The sequence below is a fragment of the Salmo trutta genome, chromosome 25 (genome assembly GCF_901001165.1).
Source record: "Salmo trutta chromosome 25, fSalTru1.1, whole genome shotgun sequence".
Lineage (NCBI taxonomy): Eukaryota > Metazoa > Chordata > Actinopteri > Salmoniformes > Salmonidae > Salmo > Salmo trutta.
In genome coordinates this window covers 15,758,375-15,785,548 of record NC_042981.1, presented here as the reverse complement: position 1 = coordinate 15,785,548, position 27,174 = coordinate 15,758,375, and the positions used below count along the sequence as shown (strand labels likewise).

The 27,174-nt window shown below is 41.1% G+C and overlaps 2 protein-coding genes across 6 annotated transcripts in view; both read left to right on the top strand.

The window, feature by feature from the left end:
- Positions 1 to 337: 337 nt before the first annotated feature.
- LOC115162068 (galectin-3) lies at positions 338 to 11,747 on the top strand. Of its 2 annotated transcripts, XM_029713008.1 has the most exons (7): positions 395 to 434; positions 1,955 to 2,015; positions 2,367 to 2,377; positions 8,848 to 9,243; positions 9,455 to 9,543; positions 10,530 to 10,698; positions 11,049 to 11,747. In XM_029713008.1, exons 3-7 carry the CDS (start codon positions 2,372 to 2,374, stop codon positions 11,202 to 11,204), a joined length of 816 nt encoding a protein of 271 aa, XP_029568868.1. In that variant the 5' UTR covers positions 395 to 434; positions 1,955 to 2,015; positions 2,367 to 2,371; the 3' UTR covers positions 11,205 to 11,747. The 2 variants fall into 2 exon arrangements, with proteins under 2 accessions (XP_029568867.1, XP_029568868.1); XM_029713007.1 differs by lacking the exon at positions 1,955 to 2,015 and having other exon boundaries at positions 338 to 434.
- A 2,230-nt stretch (positions 11,748 to 13,977) lies between these two features.
- The window catches only part of LOC115162067 (F-box only protein 34), a 30,062-nt gene continuing 16,865 nt past the window's right edge, over positions 13,978 to 27,174 (top strand). The window contains exon 1 of one of the 4 annotated variants that reach the window (XR_003869483.1): positions 13,978 to 14,299. The gene's annotated coding sequence lies outside the window, so the exon portion shown is untranslated. Of the gene's footprint in view, positions 14,300 to 14,512; positions 14,613 to 24,974; positions 25,080 to 27,174 lie in introns of those variants that run through there. The other 3 variants (XM_029713004.1, XM_029713005.1, XM_029713006.1) reach the window with 3 other exon arrangements.

The window sequence follows — 27,174 nt, the reverse complement described above, 5'->3', positions numbered from 1 at the left end:
AGCATTCCAACCACACCCACAAACCATAGAAACGGACTATGTTTTTTTTTGCTGCGCATTAGACCTTTGTGGTTTGGACAGTCTGCAAACACACCCTTCCAGAGGCGCAACATATACACATGGACACTTTCCGTGGAAAGGTTTCTCTCATCCTAACTAAACATTTAACAGATAACTGTAAGAACCTCATATTACTATTATTCATAACTGTGCTTTTTAAGAAAGAAACTCACAAATAAACACACAGAAACTGGTGCGCCATTTTGTTGTAAATACTTTTAATGCTGGTGGGAAAATGACTCTGCGGGTGTGGTCTCTGCGAGACCGGGAAATAAAGGTGTGGCTGTGTGGGGGGGAAACCCGTTTATATACGCCCTGACACACAGCCTTCCCTGTCTACTGTATCTCTGCCAACTGAACGGAGCTACTAACAGGTATGTCTTCATTTGGGTCATACACCAGCCAGTGCTTTGTATTGTGTATCAGCTGCTTGTACTGTAATCTGTAGAAATTCGTTTTTGTGCATTGTTATACTAATATTAGTTCTAAGGAAGGTTCACGTTGAATTTTACGACAGCTTCAGTGTAGGGAGATAGAGGGCAGATTACATAACCAGGAAGAGATATTTGAATTTCGGGTGGTTAGATATACAGTATCTCACACTGGATATGCAGTATAATATCTTCTGTATCACAGCGCACACCGCTTAAAAATGTAATGTCAACGATCCCAAATGGATTCCTGCTGCTTAAGTTGATCAGTGGCCTTGCAAAACGAGTGAGGACCGGAAAGGTTTTTACAGAAGATAGTACCTGCGATTCATGTGTTGTGAACCACACTCTTATAAAATATTTGCTATCTAGAACGGTTCTTCGGCTGTCCCCATAGGAGAACCCTTTAAAGAACCCTTGTTTGTGCAAGGTAGAACCCATTTGGGTTCCGTGTAAAACCCTTTCCAGTGAGTGTTCTACCTGGAAAAAAGGGGTTCTCCTATGGGGACTGCCAAAGGACCCTTTTGGAACTCGTTTTTCAGAGTGTATAGTTTCCATCAGGCACTGAACATTCCACAAAACTGAGCAATATGACTGAATGTTTGCTCTAGGTAGACTGAAAAATACTCTCCTAAGTCAACTTATGTTCCTACCTGTTCTGTGTTCTTTCATGTTTTCATTTCTACATTTACATTTTAGTCATTAAGCAGACGCTCCTATCCACAGCTACTTGGTCAGTGCATTCATCTTAAGATAGCTAGGTGAGACAACCACATACTGGATCACAGTTGTACATCTTTCCTCAATAAAGAAGTTATAAGCAAAGTCAGAGCTATTAGGAAAATACAAGTGCAATTATTTTTTTTTGGCTTTTCTTTTATTACAGCCCCTCTGTTTTCACATTTATACTCTGTTTGATAGGATAGTAATAGCAGTCAGTACATATCCCGTTAGGAATCTAAATATAGCAGAGAATCATCCCTCCTCATGATCATGACAGTTGTTAGTTAGGCCTCATGGTACACAAAGAATCCAGGAAGTAGGCAGATTTTGAATAAATACTTTTAGTTTACTTTTGAAATATATATACATATATTATGTGTGTGTATATATATATATATATGTGTGTGTGTGTGTGTGTGTGTTCATGGCTATAATTTATTATATATTATAGGCTATTGTAATGATAATTATTTTACTTTGTAAAGTGCTTTTCTCAGACCCAAGGTGCACATTCATTTAAAAAAGATATGTATAATAATATAAACAACACAGACAACAATCAAAGTTATATACAGGTGTTGCCAGAATATTAGCAGAGGTCCTTGACAGCTTTTCTGAAAAGCAGTCTTGAGCTGTGCCTTAAAGAAGGACAGAGACTCTGCAGCCCTAATAGTGTCTGGAAGCGCGTTCCACAGTCGCGGAGCCGCGCAACTGAAAGCCCTGTCACCCATGGTTTTTAGGCTACTGCAGAGCTGCTAAAGGGAGATGGACCTGGAGGAGTGAAGGGTGTGTGTGGGGCAGGTGGGTAGAATGTCAGACCGGTATTATGGCTTTGTCTGCTGAAATAAACACCTTACCTCCACCAATATCCTGACTCAAATTAGCTCTGGTCTGATGCATATGAAAGAAAATTCCAAATGGGTGTGGTGAGGATAGGATAGGTGTTCCCCTGATTGACACAGTCTTATGACATGAATGCATTCTTATAATTCTGTACAGAAAACATTACTCACCTGTATGGTTCCACAGAAAAGACTACGGCTAACGTTTGTCATATAAACATTTGAGCATACTTTCCTCTCCAGACCTGTATGGTTGAAGTATTTAAAACATACAATAATTTTAACTCAAACATTTCACTCTCCTTTTCAGATACAATGGATGTAAGTAAACACTTTTTCTAAATTTCTATCAAATTGCAAGAATACTTAATACTATAAGCAATAAAGAGCTCACTGTATTCCCCAGCTAGCACATTTGGTTCCTTGGAAGTTGTGGCAATGTACGTTTCTGGTTTCAGGAAGTAAAAATGTAGCCTGTTCTGGGAACGTTTATTTTTAGATTGCAGGGAGATTATGCAAACGTTTTGCTCTGGATCCTTAAGTTTTCCTGTGAGGTTTTATTAACACTCAGAGAATAAAAATTATAGGTTATTTTGACGTTTTTGAATAACTTCCTTAACTTTCACTGAATGTTTCAAGATTTTTAACAACACTGCTAGTTTATTAACTCCAAGCACATGTAAATTCATTTCCTTAGGCATTAAATCTTGCAGTTTGTTATTTGGACACGGCATCAGTGAGATTCAACCCTATAATTGTCTGTTCTCTATTTATGGATTTATTCCATTGCACCACCAGGATGGCGCAAGCATGCCATTTTGTTTTTATTCCTACAAAGCTGTTAATTTTAGTCTGTTCAAACAGACCCCATTTCAAAGGAAACAAGCACTCGTTAAGATCAGGTGTGGCCCGTTAGTGGGCGCAGCAAACGCACCTGAACACACTTAACAAGATAAAGGATAGTGTGAGTTTTTTATGCTGAGAACGGAATGTATATATGTTTTTTAAATAACTTTTGAGAACATTCTAATGTTTTCTTGTGGTTTTTATGCAACATTTTCTTAACATTCTTGGAACAATTTGAGAACATTACTTTTAAATAGAACCATAAGGAAACGCTATGCTGAAGTACTGAAATTCCCACTGAACGTTCACTGAACTATTTGAGAACATTTGGGGTGTTGGGCTCACATGGGCCGACGATGTCTCATAATATATATATATATATTTTTTTTTTAAGGTTTCTGTCCCTCCTGTTGAAAAATGTCTGATAGCAGTGCAGCAATGGTAGCTTTCTGTGTTTTCACTCCTTCTTTCATTCCTCCATCCCATTCATTTTACCCTATGACAAACAACGTAAGTTTACACCAAATAATTTCTCACTTATGCCCTTTAGTCATATATCATTGGAAAGCTTAGATTCACAGCTATCCATCAGACACATTTTCGTAAATGTTCAGGGCCCGGTATCTTAAGTCTAAGTTCATCGTTAGAACCTTCATAGAAGCATCATTCAATCTCCCAGCTCTTTCCCAAAACCATCGTTACTATAGTTGCACTTAAACGCTAGTTACTTACCTCAGATGACTCGCAGAACAGCAAAGTGCATTATTAGATGTTTTTTTGCCCTTCCGAGTCACTTTATTCAAAGAAGATCTCAGCTAAACATAGCATGAAGAAGTTGATCTGTCTGACTGTGACTGCCGATAACTTAAAAACGAAGTTGACTTCAAATGCAAAGTTGCCAAAGTGTTTGCAATTGTCACAAACAAGTGAAGGATAAAAATATGATTGAAATGAAAGCAGAGATGACTGCCTTGAAATATGAATAGGCTACACGGGCCTATACAGTGCATTCAGAAAGTATTCAGACCCCTTTAATTTTCCACATTTTGTTACAATACATCCTTATTCTTAATAGTTTATTTTCCTCATCAGTCCAAATGTGAGATTTTGGGTTCCAACCTCTGTGTCTTTGTGAGACGTGAAGTAGGTGAACGGATGAGCTCCGCATGTGTGGTTCCTACTGACTGTGGTTCCCACTGGGGCGGCAGGTAGCCTAGCGGTTAGTGTTGGACTAGTAACCGGAAGGTTGCAAGATCGAATCCCTGAGCTGACAAGGTAAAAATCTGTTGTTCTGCCCCTGAACAAGGCAGTTAACCCACTGTTCCTAGGCCCTCATTGAAAATAAGAATTTGTTCTTAACTGATTTGCCTAGTTAAATAAAAAAAGAAGCATGGAGGAGGTGTGGTGGTGCTTTGCTGGTGACACTGTCAGTGATATATTTCGAATTCAAGGTACACTTAACCAGCATGGCTACCACATGCTACAGCGATACGCCATCCCTTCTGGTTTGCACTTAGCCCCACTATCATTTGTTTTTCAACAGGATAAATACCCAAAACACACCACAATCACCTGACCTCAACCCAATTGAGATGGTTTGAGATGAGTTGGACCGCAGAGTGAAGGCAAAGCAGCAAACAAGTGCTCAACATATGTGGGAACTCCTTCAAGACTGTTGGAAAAGCATTCCTCATGAAGCTGGTTGAGGGAATGCCAAGCGTATGCAAAGCTGTCATCAAGGGTGGCTACTTTGATGGATCTCAAATATAAAATATATACACATGATTCCATATGTGTTATTTCATAGTTTTGATGTCTTCACTATTATTCTACAATGTAGAAAATAGTCAAAATAAAGAAAAACACTTTAATGAGTAGGGGTGTCCAAACTTTTGACTGGTACCATAAGTATTCAGACCCTTTACTCAGTACTTTGTTGAATCACCTTTGGCAGCGATCACAGCCTCGAGTCTTGTGTATGATGCTACAAGCTTGGCACACTTGTATCTGGGGAATTTCTCCCATTCTTCAAAGCAGATCCTCTCAAGCTCTGTCAGGTTGGATGGGGAGCGTCACTGCACAGCTATTTTCAGGTCTGTCCAGAGATGTTCGATCGGGTTCAAGTCCGGGCTCTGGCTGGGCCACTCAAGGACATTCAGAGACTTGTCCCGAAGCCACTCCTGCGTTGTCTTGGCTATGTGCTTAGGGTCGTTGTCCTCTTGGAAGGTGAACCTTTGCCCCATATTGAGGTCCTGAGCGCTCTGGAGCAGATTTTCATCAAGGATCTCTCTGCACTTTGCTTCATTCATCTTTGCTTTGATCCTGACTAGTCTCCCAGTCCCTGCCGCTGACAAACATCCCTACAGCATGATGCCGTCACCACCATGCTTCACCATAGGGATGGTACCAGGTTTCCTCCAGACGTGACGCTTGGAATTCAGGCCAAAGAGTTCAATCTTGGTTTTATCAGACCAGAGAATATTGTTTCTCATAGTCTGAGAGTCCTTTAGGTGCCTTTCGGCAAACACCAAGCGGGCTGTCATGCCTTTTATTAAGGAGTGGCTTCCGTCTGGCCACTCTACCATAAAAGCCTGATTGGTGGAGTGCTGCAGAGATGGTTGTCCTTCTGGAAGGTTCTCCCATCTCAACAGAGGAACTCTGGAGCTCTGTCAGGGTGACCATCGGGTTCTTGGTCACCTCCCTGACCAAGGCCCTTCTCCCCCAATTGCTCAGTTTGGCTGGGCGGCTAGCTCTAGGAAGAGTCTTGATGGTTCCAAACTTCTTCCATTTAATAATGATGGAGGCCGCAGTGCTAGAGGTGTCACTACAAACCCATGTTCGATCCCAGGCAGTGTCAGAGCGGTGCACGATTGGCCCAGCATTGTTCGGGGAGGGTTTGGACGGCCAGGATGGCCTTATGCCATCGCGCTCTATCAACTCCTTGTTGCAGGTGGGGCGCATGCATGCTGACTTTGGTCGCCAGTTGTACAATGTTTCCTCCGACACATTGGTGCGGCTGGCTTCCAGGTTAGGCGAGCAGTGGGTCGAGAAGCAGTGCGGCTTGGCAGGGCCGTGTTTCGGAGGACACATGACAATCGACCTTCACCTCTCCCAAGTCCGTACAGGAGTAGCAGCGATGGGACAAGACTGTAACTACCAATTGGGGAGAAAAAGGGTTAAAGTACAATAAATAAATAATAAATGAAATAAAGAATGGAGGCCACTGTTCTTGTGGACCTTCATTGCTGCCGACATTTTTTGGTAACCTTCGTCAGATCTGGGCCTCGACACAATCCTGTCTTGGAGGTCTACGGACATTCCTTCAACCTCATGGTTTGGTTTTTGCTCTGACATGCACTGTCAACTGTGGGACCTTTTTATATAGACAGGTGAGTGCCTTTCCAAATCATGTCCAATCAATTGAATTTATCATAGGTGGACTCCAATAAAGTTGTAGAAACAACAAGGATGATCAATGGAAACAGGATGCACCTGAACTCTATTGCGAGCCTCATAGCAAAGGGTCTGAATACTTTTATGTAAATAAGGTAATCCTTTTTTTTAATATATAATTTTGCAAAAATTTCTAAAAACCTGTTTTCACTTTGTCATTATGGGATATTGTGTGTAGATTAATACAATTTTAGACTTATTTTTAGAATAAGGCTGTAACGTAACAAACATTTTGAAAAGGTGAAGGGGTCTGAATACTTTCCGAATTCACTGTCAATGTAAATCATATTGAAGAAATGTTAATGTTCAATCAATTGAGTTCTATTTTACCAATAGGGTACTGTCTAATGTTTGCCTCAATATACAGTACCAGTCTAAAGTTTGGACACACCTACTCTTTATTTTTACTATTTTCTACATTGTAGGATAATAGTAAAGACAAACTATGAAATAACACATATGGAATCATGTAGTAAACAAAAGTGTTAAACAAATCAAACTATATTTTATATTTAAGATTCTTCAAAGTAGCCACCCTTTTTGGGCACATTCTTAACACAATTCTGTGAATAATTTAACATCTGTATATCTGGCACACCTGTCATGTGGTTGTGCATTCTACATCACTATGAACATTTTAAGATATTTCTGGTGTTACTACAATTACATTTCAAACAGGTGTGGCAATATTGGAAAAAGGCTTCTGTGGGGTAAATGTGTGAATTCTCTGATGGACCTGTATCTACAAATCTTTTTTTAATAACCAGGCCTAGCTGTGTGTGTGCAATTTGCTGCCTCTTATCAAAGTTAGAATACAAAAACATAGCTGTCCAATTACATGGAATTCTATGGCTGAGCTTTCAACATTTTAATGTCAATGGCACATATGGGATTGTTTAAAAAAAACATGTTTTACAGTAGTTGTAGCTGGTCATTTCAAAGTTGGTTATATTATATATAATTTGAAAGCTAATTTCCTTACCTTTCCGAATCACTTGTCAAATTTTTAAATGTATCATGCTTTCCCTTTTTAAAGCCATTTTATAAAGGTAAATTTGATATCTAACAGAAGTCAAAGTTCTGTTGACCTGAACATTTTGAAATTGTCTGCAGGATAGCTGTGAATATAAGCTTTCCAATTATTTATTTATTTATATATGTGTGTGTGTGTGTGTGTGTGTGTGTGTGTGTGTGTGTGTGTGTGTGTAAGTGAGCAATAACTTGTTGTATTACATTGTTTGTCAGGGTAAAATCCCTATGGGGAAAAAATGAATGGGATGGAGGGATGAAATAAAGAGTGATAACACTCAGCAAGCTACCGAGTCGTTATTCATGTCATAAGAAGGAATTCCCCTCGACCACGCCCACAAATTGGGGAATACAAACATTCTTTCCCATTGTAAAAGAGCCAACTTCATTGTTAATTTTTTGTTATACAGAAATAATAAAACATGCCAAAAAACTGCTCGTTAACCAGGTAAAAAATTCCGACCTATGCGTCAATGAAACTGTAGGGAAATAGAGCCTGCGAGAAGAGCCCTGTGGCTTCAGGCTATTCAGCGTGGGAAATGGGGGCCCGGTGTCCATGTAGGCTATGTGTAGCTACTCTATGTGTGTGGGAAAACATTTAATCTCAGGTAAAACCTACTTGTAGCTGTGTAGTCTGTTTGTGTTGTTGGTCTTGCCAGCTTAATGTTCCAGTCGGTAGCTAGCACTCACTCACGTGGTTAGCAGCATCATGAAAAGGGGCATGAGGGAAGTCCTACAATATTACATTTTTCTAAGTAGTGAGAAAATAGTTGCGAGCAGGCAATGTTGAAAAGTGATCTTATGACATGTTGTACTTTTCTTAAATGTAGTTTTGTAATTGACTAAAACAAGCAGATAACAAGAAAATTGCGCTTGAAAAATTCTAGTTTTTGCTGTGAGTCAATGGGGTAACCACAGATTGTTTTCCCCACAGGTGGGCGGGCCGCAACGTTCTATCTTATACCGACTGGCATGATCGCTGCACTGCTATCACACATTTTCCAACTCTAGGGACATATACCTTCAAAAAAATGTTAGACATCTTCGGTCCAAGTGAGCCTAATATGGACTAATGTCAAACCAGTTGAACGTTCCTAGAACATGACCAAAATTGAAATGAAAGGTAACCAGGTTTGAACTTTTAAGACAGTTTGTTAAAGTAATGAAATACCAAGAAAATTGTTATTTTGTCAAGTTCCTTAAATGTGCTGAGAATGTTCCAAAGCCAAACCACTATCCTGCACCATTCCCAGAAAGTTGTGGGTAGGTTGCGTGCAAAATAACCATAGGACTCCACGCTCTCACCAAGCTCAAAGAAACAAATGGTTCTCAGAACATTATGTGCTAGCTGGGTCCTGTGAGAAAAATTAAGCAAGGAGAGACATCCACTTGTGCACATTACCAATCCTCTCTCTTACCCCGCTCTGCTTCCCCTCTCTCACCCCGCTCTGCTTCCCCTACAGCTTTCAGATGCTCTGGGTGGTGAACCGGGCTGGCCAAGCCAGAACAACCAGCAGAGTAGTGGGGGCGTGTGGCCTGGTGGGCAACCCAACCAGCCAACATGGCCAGGACAGCCTGGTGGTCAACCGGCTTGGCCTGGTCAGCAGCAACCAGGCCAGCCCACCCCCATGTGGCCTGGACAACAACCAAACCCTTCCCAACCCTCATGGCCCGGACAACCAGGAGGGGGGCAGCCTAGCCAGCCAACCTGGCCCGGACAACCAGGTGGGGGACAGCCCAGTCAGCCAACATGGCCAGGGCAGCCAGGACAGATTAGCCAACCTACTGCACCCGGATGGCCAAGCCCAAGCCCCGGTCCAGGCCCTGCCCAACCAACTGCTCCACAACAAAGTTCACTGGTAAGAGAAGACATTCAATCCTGAGGATGTTGGTTATGACGGTTTGAAAAACCATGAGCAAGGTTCTGCATGGTTCAGAACTATATTTGTGACAGATTAGTCCTCAAGACCTCTACTCAGACATTGTTCTAAGCCTGTCCTAATGACACTCAACTGGTTTTGGCTGTTTTTATTTGCTGTTTTCAACAAACCCATTTTAATTCCCCAACAGAAAATGCCATATGACCTGAACCTGCCAAATGGATGCTACGACAAGATGCTCATCACGATTCGTGGGACAATTAACCAAAATGCCAAAATGTCAGTATTCACAGCAAAATATAGTTTACATGGTAAATTGTGGAGATCTACATTGTAGCTATTTCCACACTTTGATTCTTAATGTTGCTCAGTTATTTCAGTCTTGTAGCCAGCAGTAGGCATGCCTTTCCTTGATATGTTGCCTGCAAACTTCTTATACCATAACCTAAGTACTAGTCTGTTTGTGCCATCATACCACTCCTTGCCACTTGTCATGCCAAATATCATGTATAGGATGACAAGGAGTTGGCATGATGGCACAAACAGATCTGGGACCTGGCTACTTCTACTGCTACTCTCAATCTAATAAGGACTAAAGTCTTATCAAATACAAACGGTTGTTCCTTTGTTCTTCAAAGTGTGTGATGCATAAGTATCTATCTCAGGATGTAAACAGAGACTAATAGAAGTTAGACGAGAGGATCTAGATAATCAAGCTATGGGTAGTTAACAAATCTAGATTACTGTCAAATGTAAATCAATGCGGCCCCTTTTGAAGGAGGTTGGCAGACAGTAATCCCAATAGAGCATCTTGACATCATTATTTCCAATCCTCAACTGAATACAATTTAACTAATGTAAGGACAATGGGTGAGAATAGAACAAATGATCTGTGATGAATTCAATACCAGATAATACCAATCACTTTAAAGTCAAGAGTAGGCCTACAGTAACTATGGCCACAAACTCAAAAAGCTCTCACATCACCATGGAAAACATCGCTGAGTGCTGTTGAGCATGTGGCTCATAGAACACACACATTCATCACAAAACATAATGCTGTTCTCTGACTTGTAATCGACACTACTAGATAAACACATTGACGCAAATGGCACAAAATCCAAGGTTTACCACTGTTATTAGCTTCGTCCCAAATATGTTTGTGCTCTTGAAACTCCATTGCTCATTGTCAAGCCGAACAAATAGTTTGAAAAGAAAATGAGTGACAAGGAGTTGGTATGAACACTGCTATTATCTCCCTGTAGGTTCACCATCAATCTAACCAAAGGGAATGACATTGCCATGCACGTCAACCCACGCTTTAATGACCAGGGAAAGAAAACGATTGTGCGGAACAGTCAGATAGGCAATACATGGGGCAAAGAGGAGAGAGAGCACAATCACTTCCCCTTCATTCAGGGCCAGCCCTTCGAGGTGAGGAATCTATCTTCTGGTTTACTTCATGTCAACCAATCAGAGTTTTAAAACCATGATGGCTGGGGTCCCAAATGGCACCCCCCTACTACTTTTGAACAGAACATGCTTTGGTCAAAAGTAGTGCACAAAAAGGGATTAGGGTGCCATTTGGAAGATATTTTTAGACTCCTGTATTCATCTTAAGATATTTTTAGCTGTATGATTTTTATGGTAATTAAATAATGTCAAACAAATTAAAATGGTATTCATGATCAATAGATCATGTTTACAATCAATATATTCAGTCATATCTTAACACATTCTTTGATTTTGCATAATAATGACTTTGTGGTCCTGTGTTTTTCCAGATGAAGATCATGTGCACTAACAGTGAGTTCAAGGTGGCAGTGAACAGCTCACACATCCTGGAGTTCAAACACCGCATCCGTGACATCCACTCCATCAAACACCTGGGCATCTATAATGATGTCACCCTCACGTCTGTGGAGATTGGCAAACTATAAGATCTAGCAGGGTTGGTTTCAGCCATAGAAATAGAATGACCAGAATATCCAAAGTCCCTCAGGTTCTATTTTTATGGTTCCAGTGACCTTCCATCATTGGCTTTCAACAGAAACATACAGTAGCTTGAGTCTCAAGCTTTAACCCAGTAGTACTACCATCATATTCTGTACTTCTACTAAGCTGGTATATTCTCTGTGCGGAAATACTCAAGTGGAAAAATATATTTTCTTAGTCTTTAAATAAGAGGAAAAAGTAAACAACTTTAACTTACAAATTCATTGGTTTTAAGTCTGAATAGGTACATACATTTTAATGTAAACCACCTATATCCAATAAAAATCCAATGTTAGACTCAAACATATTTTTTCATTGACTGATATCTCTTCCTCCAGATACAGGGTGATGTTCAGTATGTTTTGAGTTATTGTTGTATAACCTTTCCCACTAGGTGGCACAGTTGAGACTATGTTGAATGTTTTAGAACCACAACAAGCCTAGTATTTGCTGTGGCAAAATAAACATTACCTTGGCTACCTATACCACCCAGTAGTAGATGAATTTGAAAACACCAATGCATATTACCACTTAACACATAGGCTATTATTACTTTGCATTAGTGAATGAAGGACCATGTCTGTAAACATACTGTATTTTCAAAGCTCTTTCTCCTTAACCCTGCAATCATGAGCAAGTTCACTTGTTGGTAATGTAATGATGTCATGCACTATCTTTCTGTAGTGTTTCCATAAGCAGTGATTATCTTATTTCCATTACCAGCCGTCAGCACTTAACATGTTTATTCAGGGAGGAGAGTGTCAATATCTGTGAGTGATATTACGGTTGACAATCATATCTCAAATTAAGCAAATGTGACTTTATTTACACAAAGACCACATTGACTGAATCAACATGGAATCTTTTCACTGGTAACCACTGAACTAAATATGGGGACTATGAGGAGACTTACACCACAGAGATACCTCTAAATACTATCATTTATATTCCATTACTCTCCTGATTAAATTGTTTGAAGTCCCTTTAAAAGAAGTGAACTGCTATTTTAGAGCTGCTGCTGTCTATCATCAAATGTGTTTTTCTCCATTATGTTCTTCTTAAGCAATAAGTTACATCACAATGTGGAAGAACACGTAAATCAAACTCTTGTTACAGCTACTCTCACATAACAGCCCTCTCAATCCATGTTCACAAGCTTATTACATTTACTGCCCTCCACCAACCCACAGCAATGAGCCCATCGCACTATTAAGCTCACAAGATGAGACTGACAAGATGCATGTAGACACATGATAAACTTTTTCACCCCAGCCCGGCATGCCTCTGGCTGTTGTCTATAATCTACCAGCCAGACCATGTCTCCTCCTGATAATTACTTCCCCAGCAATAACTGATAACAGTGTGTCAGGTAGACAGGGCAGATAGGAAGGTGTGTGTACACACTCTTAGAAAAAAAGGTGCTATCTAGAACCAAAAAGGGTTCTTTGGATGTCCCCATAGGAGAACCCTTTTCAGAACCCTTTTTGGTTCCAGGTAGTGCTCTTTTGGGTTCCATGTAGAACCCTGGAACCAAAACTGGTTCTACCTGGAACCAAAAAGGGTTCATCTATGGGGACAGCCGAAGAAGCCTTTTGGAACCCTTTTTTCTAAGAGAGTGTGTGTGTAAGTTTGTGTGTCAGATAGACAGGAACAGACAGAGGGGCCATGGGGAGAAGGTCAGGTGTGGCCAGCCAGATGTGGTGCACATGTTTACAATACTATAGTGTACGATAATACACGGAGCTCCATGGTACCTATTATTTTGTGGTACTTGGTTGAGATACAACACACAATTTTTTTTAAAGGCTTCCACTAGCAAAAACACAGAACCATGAATATGGGTCACCAACACAGGAAACCTGTCTCTTAAAAGAGTTCAAAGCTTGTATGTCTTTAAGATAACAGTCAGCACCTTACCTCTGATTCAATGATCAACTATGAAGATGGTTTAAAGCTATGGGAGGGGGGGTGGGGGGAAACACTGACAGAGATCACATTCCTCTCTCTCTACAGTAGGCTACTAAAAGAGGCTGGCACATGCTTAGCTGACTGACACTATTCTGTGTGTTGTGGCTATTGTGACCTATGGCGGGAAACAAGGGTTACATCCCAAATAACACCCTATTCCCTATATAGCACTTATTTTAATCAGACTCCTATACTGTAGGCCCTGGTCAAAAGTAGTGCACCAAAGGGTAATAGGGTGTAATTTGGAATAAACAAAAGACACCTTAGTATCCTGACGTCAGGTCAGTGATTCATTTTTAATGATGGAAACCGACTACGGACTGAATCTCGATGGAAACTGAAGACAGAAGAGATTCATTATTCAATGACTCTTCTATGCCTACATATAAACTACTGTGAACTTCATAAAGGTTGGAACTTTGAATTGTTCTCAAATCGCTTTTGCACCTGGTTTATGGTATGGCTTGTAATAGGGATTTCAGAACTCTTATAGTAATATAATATAATTTGTGTCACCAGTTTGGTCACCTATAATTTTGGTCACCCGTAAACCATGGGGACTGGTTCACCTAATAACGCTTTAATCTATTTGAAACATTTCATATATTGTCCCTTACACCCCCCTCCAAGTAAGCCTATTCCTAAAATATCAATTACCTATATAAATGATCAATCTTAGTTCAATTTACCGAGTACAGTTTTGTCTTTGACGCAATGATTCTGCGCGTGCGTGATAGTTTTGCGGACATCATTGTTGAAGATGCGAGCACGTCAGAACGCTGAGCGCTATAATATCAAGCAGGGGACGTCGCTCGCTCGCGAATATCTTTTGCAAAACGACTAGCTAGTATGGGATTGTTAGCAAGAGCGTAGCATCAAATACGGACGAAAATGATAACGATTTTACTCCTTATATGATAGTTATGAAGACCGTATAATTATAGATGCGGTTATCATTTATTGTAAGGTCACTGCTGAACACCGAACACGGCGCTGCTTTGCCCAGCAAGTGCTCCTAGTAAAGGCAGCGGATTGGAGACCTCATCATTTCCGAGTTTTCGCAGCGGGACAGGTCAGTTTGAACGTTTTGCCTTTGCTTTGGTATTCCTCTATATGTGTGTACAGTTAAGTAGCTAGCTACATTAATTAAATTAACACATTCTAGCTAATATTGTTAAGCTGAGTTGACATTCTGCCAACCCAGCACACAAGTAAAAAAATAAAAAAAAGTTGTGTAACTAACTAGCCATTAGCAATGCTAACGTTAGCTAGCTAATAACGTTAACGTGCCTGGAAAGTCGAGGTGGGTGGAGTGGAGATGGACTCTGATGGGTCCGTTTAAACACTCGCTTAGATTGCACTGCAATTCATTTGAATCTGATAAGGTAATTGATTAGTTAACTATTTGGCCACACAAAGTTAACCAGCGTTAGCTAGCTAACGTTATGGACTTATTTTGTACGGAATGTGTTAGCGTGCACCTAGCATTAACGTTACGCCACATAACTAACTGCTAGTACCTTGACTATGATGTTGCTTTTCTCAAACGTTAGCTGCATGGGTGGATAAGGCCTTTTCAAATCGAACAAACGTTTATCAACGTTACAATCTCGTTTTGCTGAAATGTAACGAGCTAATTTAAAACTATAAATTAACTATGTAGGTAACAATGTCGTTGTCACTGGCAACTTTTTTTTCCCACAGTAGTTTAGCAAACTAGCTGACTACGCTAGCGCTTCGGCATAACACAAGCTCACACGTTTGTTATCCTATTGACACGATAACAACACGCATGGTCGTTACTAAATCTAAATAGTGCAATGTGTGAATACATTGTCACTTATCTAAAAGCTAGCAATCTTACCAAGTGGCTACGTTGTGTATGAATAGTTTTGTGTAGCGGTGTTAACTGTTTCGCTAACAGCTACTTTCCTAATTATGAATTTATTAACATGGATAATCCAATTATTAACGTTAGGTGCTCTGATATGTATAAGAGTAAATTATTGCCTGCCCTTTGGATGAACTATAAACTAGGCGCATACAATGAGAAAATCAGAGATGGATGGGACTTGGAGCAGTCCCTTTCCTTGACCAGACATGCAGTCCCAGAAACCTCCTTGCAGATCCCTTAGCCCTGAAACAAAATAGTTGCATTCAACACTTAGCTGTGCATTTACAAAACATGATTGTTAATTTAAAGTGGTCCTTGTCTTTACTGATTGAAGAGGACTCTCAGCTTTGTCCAAAGTGTAAAACAACCTCTCCTTAGTTTTGTCTTGGATTACTTCCATCTTGATTGTAGATGGCCTAGCCATAGAACCTCCCTGAGTGTGTTAGCTTAAATGATGGGCATCTTTAAAGGTCAGCTAAATGACGTAGCACGAGCAGCACTGCAGATATTGCAATGAGCAATACTTCTTTCAGTCACACATGGTATCTGTGCATGGATTCACATCATGCTCTTACATTGTGGTAGCCACTGGACTAAAACAGCAGAAGTTTAGCCTTGCTAGTTTTTGCTGAAATGGGCCCACTGTGCTGTTTACTTTGTGCATCAATGTCATATCACTGACTACCTTTAATGTCCCATCTTAATAGGAGTGAAGAACCTTGATTGTGGTTGTGCTTAAAGACCTCCTCCAGTGATTTTTAACTTTTACTGTTGAAAAGCAGTAAAAGTTCCACTTGTGCTATGTTGACATGTCTGGACCAGCTATTGAGACATGTCTTTTGTTAGGTTAATCAGGTGTTAAATGAAGTGAGGAGACTGGAGTGCAACATTAAGTTAATCACTTCCCATTAAACAGTGATTGGCTGAAAATGACATGTTTTTGAGGAAGTAAACCGCTGCATGTTGTGAGGTGCTGAAGGTTATTGCACACAGCATGCACATACTGTTTGTCTTGCAAATATACGTTTAGCCCACACTTTGTACTTAGACCTGGCCTGTGATTAACAAGTCAATTGTCTGTGAGAGGCGCTGATGGATTCCATGGGTCTGTTTATGCCATGGGATTTTTCTTTAACGATATCGTAAGTTGTGCTTGTTGTATAATAAAATGCCCGAGTTGCGCATCTGTTTAGTCTTTTTCTTGCTACGTATTCATATGGTGGCACTCTATTCAACTTACTAGTTCTCCAAAGTGTTTCTAATCAATGTTAGGCTGTTCCTCATTTTGTTGGTAGTGGTTTGTGCTGATACACTAGGCTAAGTGCCTGATCCACTTATGGTATTGAGTGGTTGATTTAATTGTACAGTCAGAAGGTTTTGGCACTCCCATGGAACTGAAGCAGATGTTTATGGGTGGATGTTGTCTCCATTGATTTTAATATTGAACACCTCCCAACTACTGTAAGACTTTATGGACAGTACATGCCCCCATGATGATTGTCAGCTGTGCGAAGTAGATCACCTGCTTGCTGGGTGTCAACAAAAGATACAGATTCAACATGTAGAATCGTTGGGAAATGACAGCCAATATTCTGTGGTCAGAGGGGATAGGATGGTCACCCTCTGCATTTAATCATTTGTCGGTCTGGTGTGTTTTCTCTCTTAGTTAAGGGGTTCTGATGTAGGCCTAGGCCCAAATTGTGCAATGATGCTTTTACGATCTTACTTAACTGGGAGAAATAGTTTGACTCCAGGATCTGACATTAACAATGGCCCGCTGGCCACGTAAAAATGTGTTGGTCCAGTGGATCTTGTCAGTCACTGACCCAACAGGGCCACTAACGTTCCCGCAAAATTTGCATTCCAGTTCAACATTTACCTGCTCTGTTGCAGTCTGCCATTGAAAACCATTTGAAGACAAGACAGCACGTGGAAAAGTAATGCTATTTGTATTTGATCAATATGTTTGGTGGTTAAAGCACAATACATCTACAATAAGTTGCCTAGCATTCGTCTTGGATAGCCTACTGTACCCAGATCCATATCTTTTTTGAGAAGCAGCTGTCTTGGGGCAACGTTCTATTTTAAGATTTAAAAAATTGATATCTTAAAATGACTGGCTATTATACAAACAAATGTATGTAATTAATACAAAGCAGTTCTAAAGAGTAGACTGTCTCACATTGTTAATTGATATTAAACAGCTTTTTAATACTTACCATAATAACCAAATGCAACATATTACAAGCTGAATATAGAGAGAAAGCATGCCAATAGGCTCTGTATGACCCCAATATCTGGGCCAGTAGGGATTCCGTTCAGGACAGTGAGAGAAGTTTACGTTGAACCCTGGACTCTACAATACATCATGAAAACAAGCACTCAGCTTCAGCGTTGTCAATAAAGATCGACAGAAATGGTCATGGCTTGTATCCGTATACTTTTGGGGGGCATTGAGCAACAGTTGCCATGTAGCTTAGACATTTGTGTGCACATTTGGTGAATCTCTTTTCGTCAAGCCCAGGCCTTGCGATCTACCTTTTTTTATGAACAAATGATGAGAACCCCTTTTAGTGTAGTCTGAAATTTCCTTTACCACCTGTTGGGGTGAATTTGCCTATCCGTCCCACCAAGGCACCCTGACAACTGGACAGCTCAGTGTCAAAAACATCTTTGTTCACTCTATAAGACTCGCGTAGCATGAGAAAGACGTGTTCAACCAGGTCTCTAAAGTGCGGGCATTTTGGTTGCATATGCTCCTAAATATTTTGCTTTGCGACTTGGAATTTTAATTTAGGAGCACCAGTGCACCTAGAAGAAAAATCAGCCATTTAGTTGTTGTAATCAAACATTTTATTTGTCACATCCAGATTACAGCAGGTATAAAAACTGCAGCTAAATGCTTGTGCGCTTGCTACCTCAGAATTGCAGTACAATAATCAATATAACAATAGTAAAGTCAAATAAAAAAATAATTAAAGGAAGAGTTAGTATGCCTAGTAATAGCCTGGTATGTAAACAATAGGATATACAGAATGGATAATTAATGTGCTATAAGTATGACTGTATTTACAAATATAAAGTGGCTAGTGTCTAGGTCAGTTGAATAGATGGATATAGTAGAACACCAGCTGTGCAGGGTGGTAGTGTGTGAGGGTTGAATGTGTGGCGATTCAGTGCAAATAGTCTCTAAGACGCAGATTCGTGACTCTGGTGGTTGCATCATTACTACAGAGAAAACGGCTTGTCTCTAACCCAAACCATCCAGCCGTTACCAGCACTACGTTTTTTCTCCTTCTATTGCACATTGGCGCTGCAGCTGGATGCATCTCCATTGGCATGCCGCGTTTTACATTCATAAACCATGTCGCGGCCCGCTGACACCTCATGTTACCTCATTAGCTAGCTTGCTTAACAACCTGTTAACTTTACCAGTCTAAACATTTGGGAGCACTGAAAGAATGGTAAAGGGATAACTTCATGAGATCAATGATCATAGCAGTGAATGAATGACAGATTTGCATGTCTTCACACACAAACTTGATGTTCATAAAGAGACAGTGTACAATTTATGTAATGCATCTCAACAGGAAACTGCTTTTACACAATGTAACGCCGTAATATTCCACAAATTACTTTGTAATTTCAATGACTGGTATTGGCATTTTAGCTTGTATAATGAAGTCTTTAGTGTTCCATAGTTTCTAGGGCACATGTGCTTCAACAGTAGATAAAAGGCATAGGCCAAATAAAGGCTGGATCTCAATATTTTCTGGTGCTGCAAAATGTGATCTTTTAAGTTGGGAGCACCAGTGCTACTATTCTATTTAGAGCCCTGTGTTCAACAGTTTTTCCTACCTGACAAAACAAGCTGTTGATTGGAGTGGGTGAGGAGGGCCAGACCTGCGAGTGTAACAGGTTGTGACAAGCCTTTGTGTTTTTTAAGATACGTGGCTTTTAATCCTGTCCTGTTCTGTTCCCACTGCTTTCTCTCTCGCTCTGCGTTGGCTTGTCTTTGCTCTCAGCCTTCCACCTGCCTGAGCCCCAATAATTCACCCTTGAGAACTTGAGAAAAGCTGAGGTGTTTGTTTTCTACTTCTTGGCCATACTACTTGTAAACAACAATTGAAAGCCACATTTTGTAGTACAAACGATAGGTTGTCTTTAGGTGTTTGAATTGTCACCTTGCTTGTCCCTTTTACATGTTATATTCAGCCTGGCCTGTTGAATGCTCATACAGCATCCAGTGTGTTTGCCTTGTGCTGTGAAGCACGTTTCCTACATGCTCATTGTCCCTCAGTGCATTCCAGCATTGGTCTTTTTCACACTGATTCATTTGGGTCAATGCTAAAGTTGGAGGCATGCTGCTTTGATGTTAGGCTACACAATTGCCACAAAGACATGGCAGAGAATGCCTGTGTTTTGGGACATACAGAAACACTGTATGGCTGTCTGTGTATGCTACTGTAATAAAGAAAAGCTCAGTGTAAGAAGAACTGAATGGTGTGTGACTGAAAAGTTTGAACCATGCTTTGAGATTAGGCTACACAATTGCAACAAAGACATACAGACAGACCAACTGTATGGTGGGCTTCCAGATTACTGTAGTACAAGAAAGGCTATAGCATAGACCTGTGAATGATTAGATGGTGTGTGTGACTGTCTCAAAGGGCTAGATAGGAAGGAATTCACTAAGCCAAAAGAAACTGGGATGGTTGTTGTTTGTACAAGGTGTGTTGATAGCCTATATCCAGTTTCTCAGTAGGAAAAAAAATGAAGTTGCCCAGTCTTGACGTAACGCAACTGGTTTGCTCTGTCTTGTAGCGTAGGTCATGTCCGTATCCTCTGCCTGTACCTCGGCAGCATGCGTTTCCCATTCCCCTGATGAGTTTCTATCCAATGGGCAGGGTGAGATAGACGAGGCTGTTGCCATACCTGGTCTGCTGGTAAGGTGTCAGAGCTGAAGCCTTGTGCTTGGCAATGGAGGGAATACACAGACACTTTAGGCTGTGGAAAGCTAGCTACTCATAGGCCCTTCACAGGCCCTCCTGAAGTAATTACTGAATCGCTGTGAACTTCTTAGTAGAGGTGTGGAATTCAAGACCTGTTAGGTAAGAGGTCCTCTGTTTGTGTGGGCATACGTATGCCTGCAATGGTGTTATTGATAGGCTGCATGTGTAACTAGAGCATTGACATTGAAATAGAAATCTACTGTATGTTGAGAAGCCAAATCATAAAAAATATGGATATTTTTGTTTGAGCTTTTGAGGAGAGATCTGATTTACAGTAGTCAAATTGTGTGTTGGCTTACCGAATATTTCCCTATTTTTAGATTGACCTTACCGAGCTGATAGCTGGGGCCTGGGACAATAAAGCTAACATGTAGCAACTGATCAACAATAGGTTAAGTTAATGGGTTGTTGCCAGCTGAAGTCTTGCGGTATTTCTGAGTCTATATGCTATGACATACTCATGCTGCTATGAGAGAGAACCACCAAATCAAAGGTCTTGTGTGCCATGTTACTCTTCCGACAGGACAGCACTTGTGTTACTGAGTTAGTGTGCTGCACAGCATTTGAATGTGGAATGTTGAGAGTATCATGGATGGATGTCTCTGTACTTGATCTGTTATGTGTTCCATCCAGGCTATTGCACAACTGTTACTGGTCAGTTAGTGATCAGGATGCTCTATTCAATGGAGTCACGAGCAGTGAAATGTTGTTTGAACTTCTTTCTTTACGAGGTGTTTTGGTTATGATAGATTGATACTAAGAGCAGGAAAGCACTGATTTGTTAGTGGTCCAAATATATTAAACTAAAGCTGCTTTCTCTCTGGTCGCGTTCTGATTTATAGTTGGGGCTAGATGTGTTAGTGTTTTGGATGTACTGTCCTGTACACCACTAGATTAGAAAATCGCCTCAAAGGGTATTTCAACAGCGCTCGTCCACAAGTGCTTGGGTATGGAAGTAGCTTTGTATACGAATTACAGGCAGTCAGGCAGCCGCACCCCTCTTCCCGGGTGTGTTTTAAAGTGCTATTGTATTTGTATGGAAAACCCCAGTAGGTTCAGGTGAAGGAAGTGCCTTACTGAGCTACAGCCTTCCCTGTAGCTCAGTTGGTAGAGCATGGTGTTTGCAACACCAGGGTTGTGGGTTCGATTCCCACGGGGGGCCAGCACAGAAAAATAAAAAATAATGAAATGTATGCATTCACTGCTGTAAGTCGCTCTGGATAAGAGCGTCTGCTAAATGATGTAAAATGTAAAAAATGTAAAAAATGTAAAAAATGAAAGGAGAGGGCAGCCATGCATTTATGGGAAGGGCTACGTGACTGATGTGCAAACCTATATTTAATTTCCAAATTGGTTAAAATGGGGTTAGATTTGGTTAATGTTAGCCTAATGTAAGGGTCAGTTTTAGATTTGGCTAGTTGGGCTGTCAATTGGATCCTGGTCAGAAAAGTCTCCTTAAAGCATCTACAGAGAATATGTAGACTGGACAGACAGCGCAATGTCATTTTTGTCACACAAAAAATACGCTCTGGCATTTGACGCCGTTTTCTTCTACCCTTGAGTCTCAGCGACTGTACAAATAATAAACCAAACAACATTTTAGCCTTATAGAATCCTCCCAAATATTGTTTTGAGGTGATAATGTTACTTTAGGCTAAAACAGATAGCCATGTGCTTTTTTTTCCTCTGTGACTAAAAAGGATGACATATTTTTAGCTGATATGGGAGCGAATACATTGAAGCAGCATATTAAATTAGGATAATGTTGTGGTTTACGCTGGCAAGTATAAGAATATTTGCTTGGGCATATTTAATTATAAATCTGATTATTTCACATGGCGATGTAAGAAGCTAAAGGGCTAGCTAGCTTGCAGTGTTTAGTCAACTTGCTTGCAAGGGAAGACAGAGACTCTTCTTTTGCTTTCACCACAAATGAGAAGACAACAAGAGAACCCCAAAGTCTATTTTGTTTAGAAGTAATAACTAGTGATTACAGGCTATTGTGAAATGTTTGAACCTGCTGTAGCCAACTAGCTAGTCATGTGGCTTTTTCTCTGACCAAACATGTTCTATTTTTAGCTGCTATGGGAATGAACACACAAGCAGCATATCAAACTGGGAAAATAAGTATATTTGACAGGGCATATTTAAAAAAATATATATATAAATCAGATTTATTTCACATGGAGATGTGGCAAGCTAAAAAGGCTAGCTAGCTTGCAATGTTTTTAGCCAGGCTGCCAGCAAGCTATTCCCCCCGCCCCCTTGTTAATGGGACCGGCGAGGATATCATGTTACCAAAAGATGTCCGCTACTCCAAAAATCCAACTCCTCCCACATAGGCTTGGGTGGTATCCAGATACCGTCCTTCTCTCATCTCAGGATTTACTGTATTACTTTCCGGCATAGCATACAAGAAAATAACAAATGCAAACAAAATTGGCACAAACTAATAATGAAATCAGACGCTGTTAGCTAAATGCTAACAAGCGAAAACAAACTATTTGCAAATCCAGCTCCTAAAGTTATACAAATATAGCTAGTAGTTACCAAATGTAATTTTTGGTGAGTGTGGACATTTACAAGCTAAAGTGAACGAGAGAAATTGTGCAAATTAACAAAGTTGTGACACATGCTTTCTGAAGGAAGAGTAGTATGTGTACCTTGAGCAGAGGGGAGGGGAACGGAGGAGGGGAAAAACACTAGTAAGAAGCACAGGGAAAAAATGGCAACTGTACAGAACTCAAGAGCTCTAACAGAAACACCATTATAAGATACAGTATGTAATACAAAAGTATGTGGACACACCTTCAAATGAGTGGGTTCGGCTACTTCAGCCACACCCGTTGCTGACCGGTGTATTAAAATAGAGCACACTGCCATGCAATCTCCATAGACAAACATTGGCAGTAGAATGGCCTTACTGAAGAGCTCTGCGACTTTCAATGTGGCACCGTCATAGGATGCAACCTTTCCAACAAGTTAGTTTGTCAAATTTCAGCCAGGCTATAGCTGCTCCAGTCAACTGTGAAGTGGAAATGTCTAGGAGCTACAACGGCTCATCTGCGACGTGGTAGGCCACACAAGCTCACAGAATGGGACCGCCGAGTGCTGAAGCGTGTAGTGTGTAAAAATTCTGTCGTTGGTTGCAACACTGACGACCAAGTTCCAAACTGCCTCTGGAAGCAACGTCAGCACAATAACTGTTCATCAGGAGCTTCATGAAATGGGTTTCCATAGCTGAGCAGCCGCACACAAGCCTAAGATCACCATTCACAATGCCATGCGTCGGCTCGCTGCCATTGGACTTTGGAGCAGTTGTCTGGAGTGATGAATCCCATTTCACCATCTGGCAGTACGTCTGACAAATCTGGGTTTGGCGGATGCCAGGAGAAGGCTACCTGCCCCAATGCATAGTGCGAACTGTAAAGTTGGGTGGAGGGGGAATAATGATCTGGGGATGTTTTTCATGGTTCGGGCTAGGCCCCTTAGTTCCACTGAAGGGAAATCTTAACACTACAGCATACAATGACATTCTAGATGAGTCTGTTCTTCCAACTTTATGGCAAGAGTTTGAGGAAGGCCCTTTCCTGTTTCAGCATGACAATGCCGCCGTGCACAAAGTGAGGTCTGAGTAGAAGCAAGTCCCTGCAGCAATGTTCCAACATATAGTAGAAAGCCTTCCCAGAAGAATGGAGGCTGTTATAGCAGCTAAGGTGGGCCAACTCCATATTAATGGCCATGATTTTGGAATGAATGTTTGACGAGCAGGTGTCCACATACTTTTGGTCATGTAGTGTATCTAATGGCAAACATTTAGTAGCGAATTGCATACAAGTGTAACTTCATCACATGTGTGCAGCAAAACAGACTGCTGATACATATAGAACACTATGGATTTACCAGCTCCCGCTTTCTCCCGTTGTGATATTTACAAACACGTGACTGGCTCAACTGTTCTGGGGAACTAAGGTAAGCTTCATAATGTAAAATGTGACGGTGAAATGGACACAATCTGCTTTATCTCCTAACGTATTGCACAAGTTGACTGCAGGTATTTAAAGTAGCTACAAATATTAATATGTATGGGAAAAACTTCAAATAAATACTTTGTACTGTATTGAAAACCATCTTGTGGCTTTTTCCAAATACCCCGGTATACTGCTCAAGCCAACACGCATTGACGTTGGTCAATGGAGTGGAGCTTGTAGTAACTTTTTAGTGTCTCCCTGTGTCCATAGGGACATGCTGCTGCAGCGGGATCAGAATGTGGCCAGTCTGAGCTCCTGCTGCTGCTGACATTGGAGATTCTGCTCTTCTCTGTGGGCTTCGATGTCATTCAGGGTGTCCTTTTTCCCCTTTGGTCTTGTCCCAGTCATGGGACTGGTGTGTTGGCTTGGCTCAGTAGGGAGTTTGTGTATTTGTAGAGTGTGTAGTCCTACTTTTGTACGTGGGGGCACATGTTGCATATGTTGAGTAGCAGGAGAGAATCTGACACCTACCCAACATAATCAGGAGTCAGTGGAGAGGAGACCCGCTCTCTCTACAACACTATTGATTATCTAGCTGCCGTATATAGACATAAGAGTCCTGGCAGCCAATTGGCTCATCACAATGCTTTATTTGCTCCTTGACAGCCACATGTGTCTGTAAGTGGAGAAGCTGGGGCCTGGCTCTGTGGTGGCCAATGACAGCTGTTTAGGTGAAGCTTTCTCTTTAACCACGTGCTGCAATGCTGTGCTGTATGGGGAAGGTTGGGAAGAATTTCAGTTAGCACTTCACTAGCTTTAGGTTAACTCCTGTGCATGCATGCATACATACACCCACATACTCTAGTCTACACTGGTGCTGTGCCCCAGGCAGGCAGACCACAGGGCAATGGGCAACAGAGAAACGTTGAGTTGCAAGGATTCTAGCTAAAGAGAAAACGCCTCTTCAGGAACCATGTAAGTTAGTCTCTCTCTCAAATAGAAAGGCTCTCTTGCTCAGTGAAATGACAATAGGCCTAGTTCCAGTTTAATCTGGGTTGTAAATTCTGTATCAATGCAGTGATATTTTGATGGAGCATTTTAAGCATAGTGCGGTGTTATCAAGTTCTGTTATTGGCCCGCACAGAGTAGAAGAGCTAATTTAAAGATCATGTCTTATTGATTATGATTTCATTACTTTTATTCATTATGATTTTAAAAGGCAAAACTGAGCTTAGATTTTCACTCCTACTCTGAGAAACCTGATTTACAAGCATATCGCTACACCCACAATAACATCTGCTAAATACGTGTATGTGACCAATAAAACAAATGTAATTTGATTTACTTAGCCTGGTAGTTGGGTCACAAACCACAACCGACAAAATGAGGAAAAACCTACCGTTGAGTAGAAGCACTTCGGAGATCTAGTTAGAGTACAACCACATGAATACGCAGCCAGAGCAATGCTCAACAGAATCATTTATTATACAACAATCACAATTCAGAATGTTATTGGAGAAGAAGCTTTTAGCCAATTAGCTCATTGGTCTTCATCATCTAACACGTTGTGGGGACTGCACCGTATGAAAAGTTTAACTACAAATTAGCAAAACACTGCTGTAACACTTTGAACAGCCTACTTCCCACATGGTAAAAACAGAGCCTTCGAATCCATCAGCTCCTCTCGCAGACAATTGACTTGTTAATCACAGGCCAGTCCTAAGTACAAAGTTTGGGCTAAAAGTGTATTTGCAAGACGAGTATAATCATGTAATGTGCAATAACCTTTAGCACCTCCACAAGCAGCAGCGGTTTACTTCCTCAAAAACCTGCCATTTTAAGCCAATCAGTTTAATGGGAGGTGGTGAACTTAGTGGCACTCCAGTCTCTTTCTCACCTCATTTAACAGCTGATTTACATAACAAAAGGCACATCAAAATAGGTGGTTCAGGTAATTCATGACATGGCACAAGTGGTGGGAGCTGGCCTTTCTGATGACATCACGACTTCCTATCAGACCAACTCCTTGAATGCCCTATTCCTTGAAGTTTGCAGTTGTCTAAACACTAGTTTGTTTAAAATCAATTTTTTTCCCTTAGTGTGTATACTTCACTATTTATACTTGAGATGGCTTTTCAACAGTAAAAATTAAAAAGGTTGGATCTTTAAAGTCCTACTGTCTCCCTTTCACCTCAAATTTTTTGGGTAGCTTTTTACGCCTTTTTCGTGTTATCCAATTAGTAGTTATTCTTTTCCCATCGCTGCAACTCCCGTAGTACTCTGGAGCTATCCGTCCTCCGAAACACGACCCCCGCCAAGCCGCACTGCTTTTTGACACTGCTTGCTTAGCCCGGAAGCCAGCCGCACCAATGTGTCGGCGGAAACGCCGTACAGCTGGCGACCGAAGGCCGCGTGCATGCGCCTGGCCCGCCACAAGTAGTCGCTCGAGTGAGGTGGGACAAGGACATCGGCCGTCCTAACCCGGGTGATACTGGGCCAATTGTGCGCCGGCCTCGTGTCGCCTACTCGTGGCCGGCTGCGACACAGCCTGGGATCGAACCCGGGTCTGTAGTGACTCCTAGCACTGCATTCCGGGAACTTTCAATAAAATCCCAGGTTTCAGAAATCCACATTCGAGAATTCTGTATTTCCTGCTTATTCCCCCCCTGATTCTGCAAATCCTCCAACCGGGATTTTGTGAAAACCAGGGATTTTATTGAAAGTTTGCGGAGGTTTGCAACCCTAGCTCCCACCCTTTGTCCTGAATTGTTCGTCTGTGGTGAGGGATTCTGTGTGTCTGATTGAAAATGAGGTCATATTAATGTTTTCTCAATAATAGTAGGGCTGCACTGTACAGTCGTGGCCAAAAGTTTGGAATGACAAAAATATGAATTTTCAGTCTGCTGCCTCAGTTTGTATGATGGCAATTTGCATATACTCCAGAATGATATGAAGAGTGATCAGATGAATTGCAAAGTCCCTCTTTGCCATGCAAATGAACTGAATCCCCAAAAAACATTTACACTGCATTTTAGCCCTGCCACAAAAGGACCAGCTGACATCATGTCAG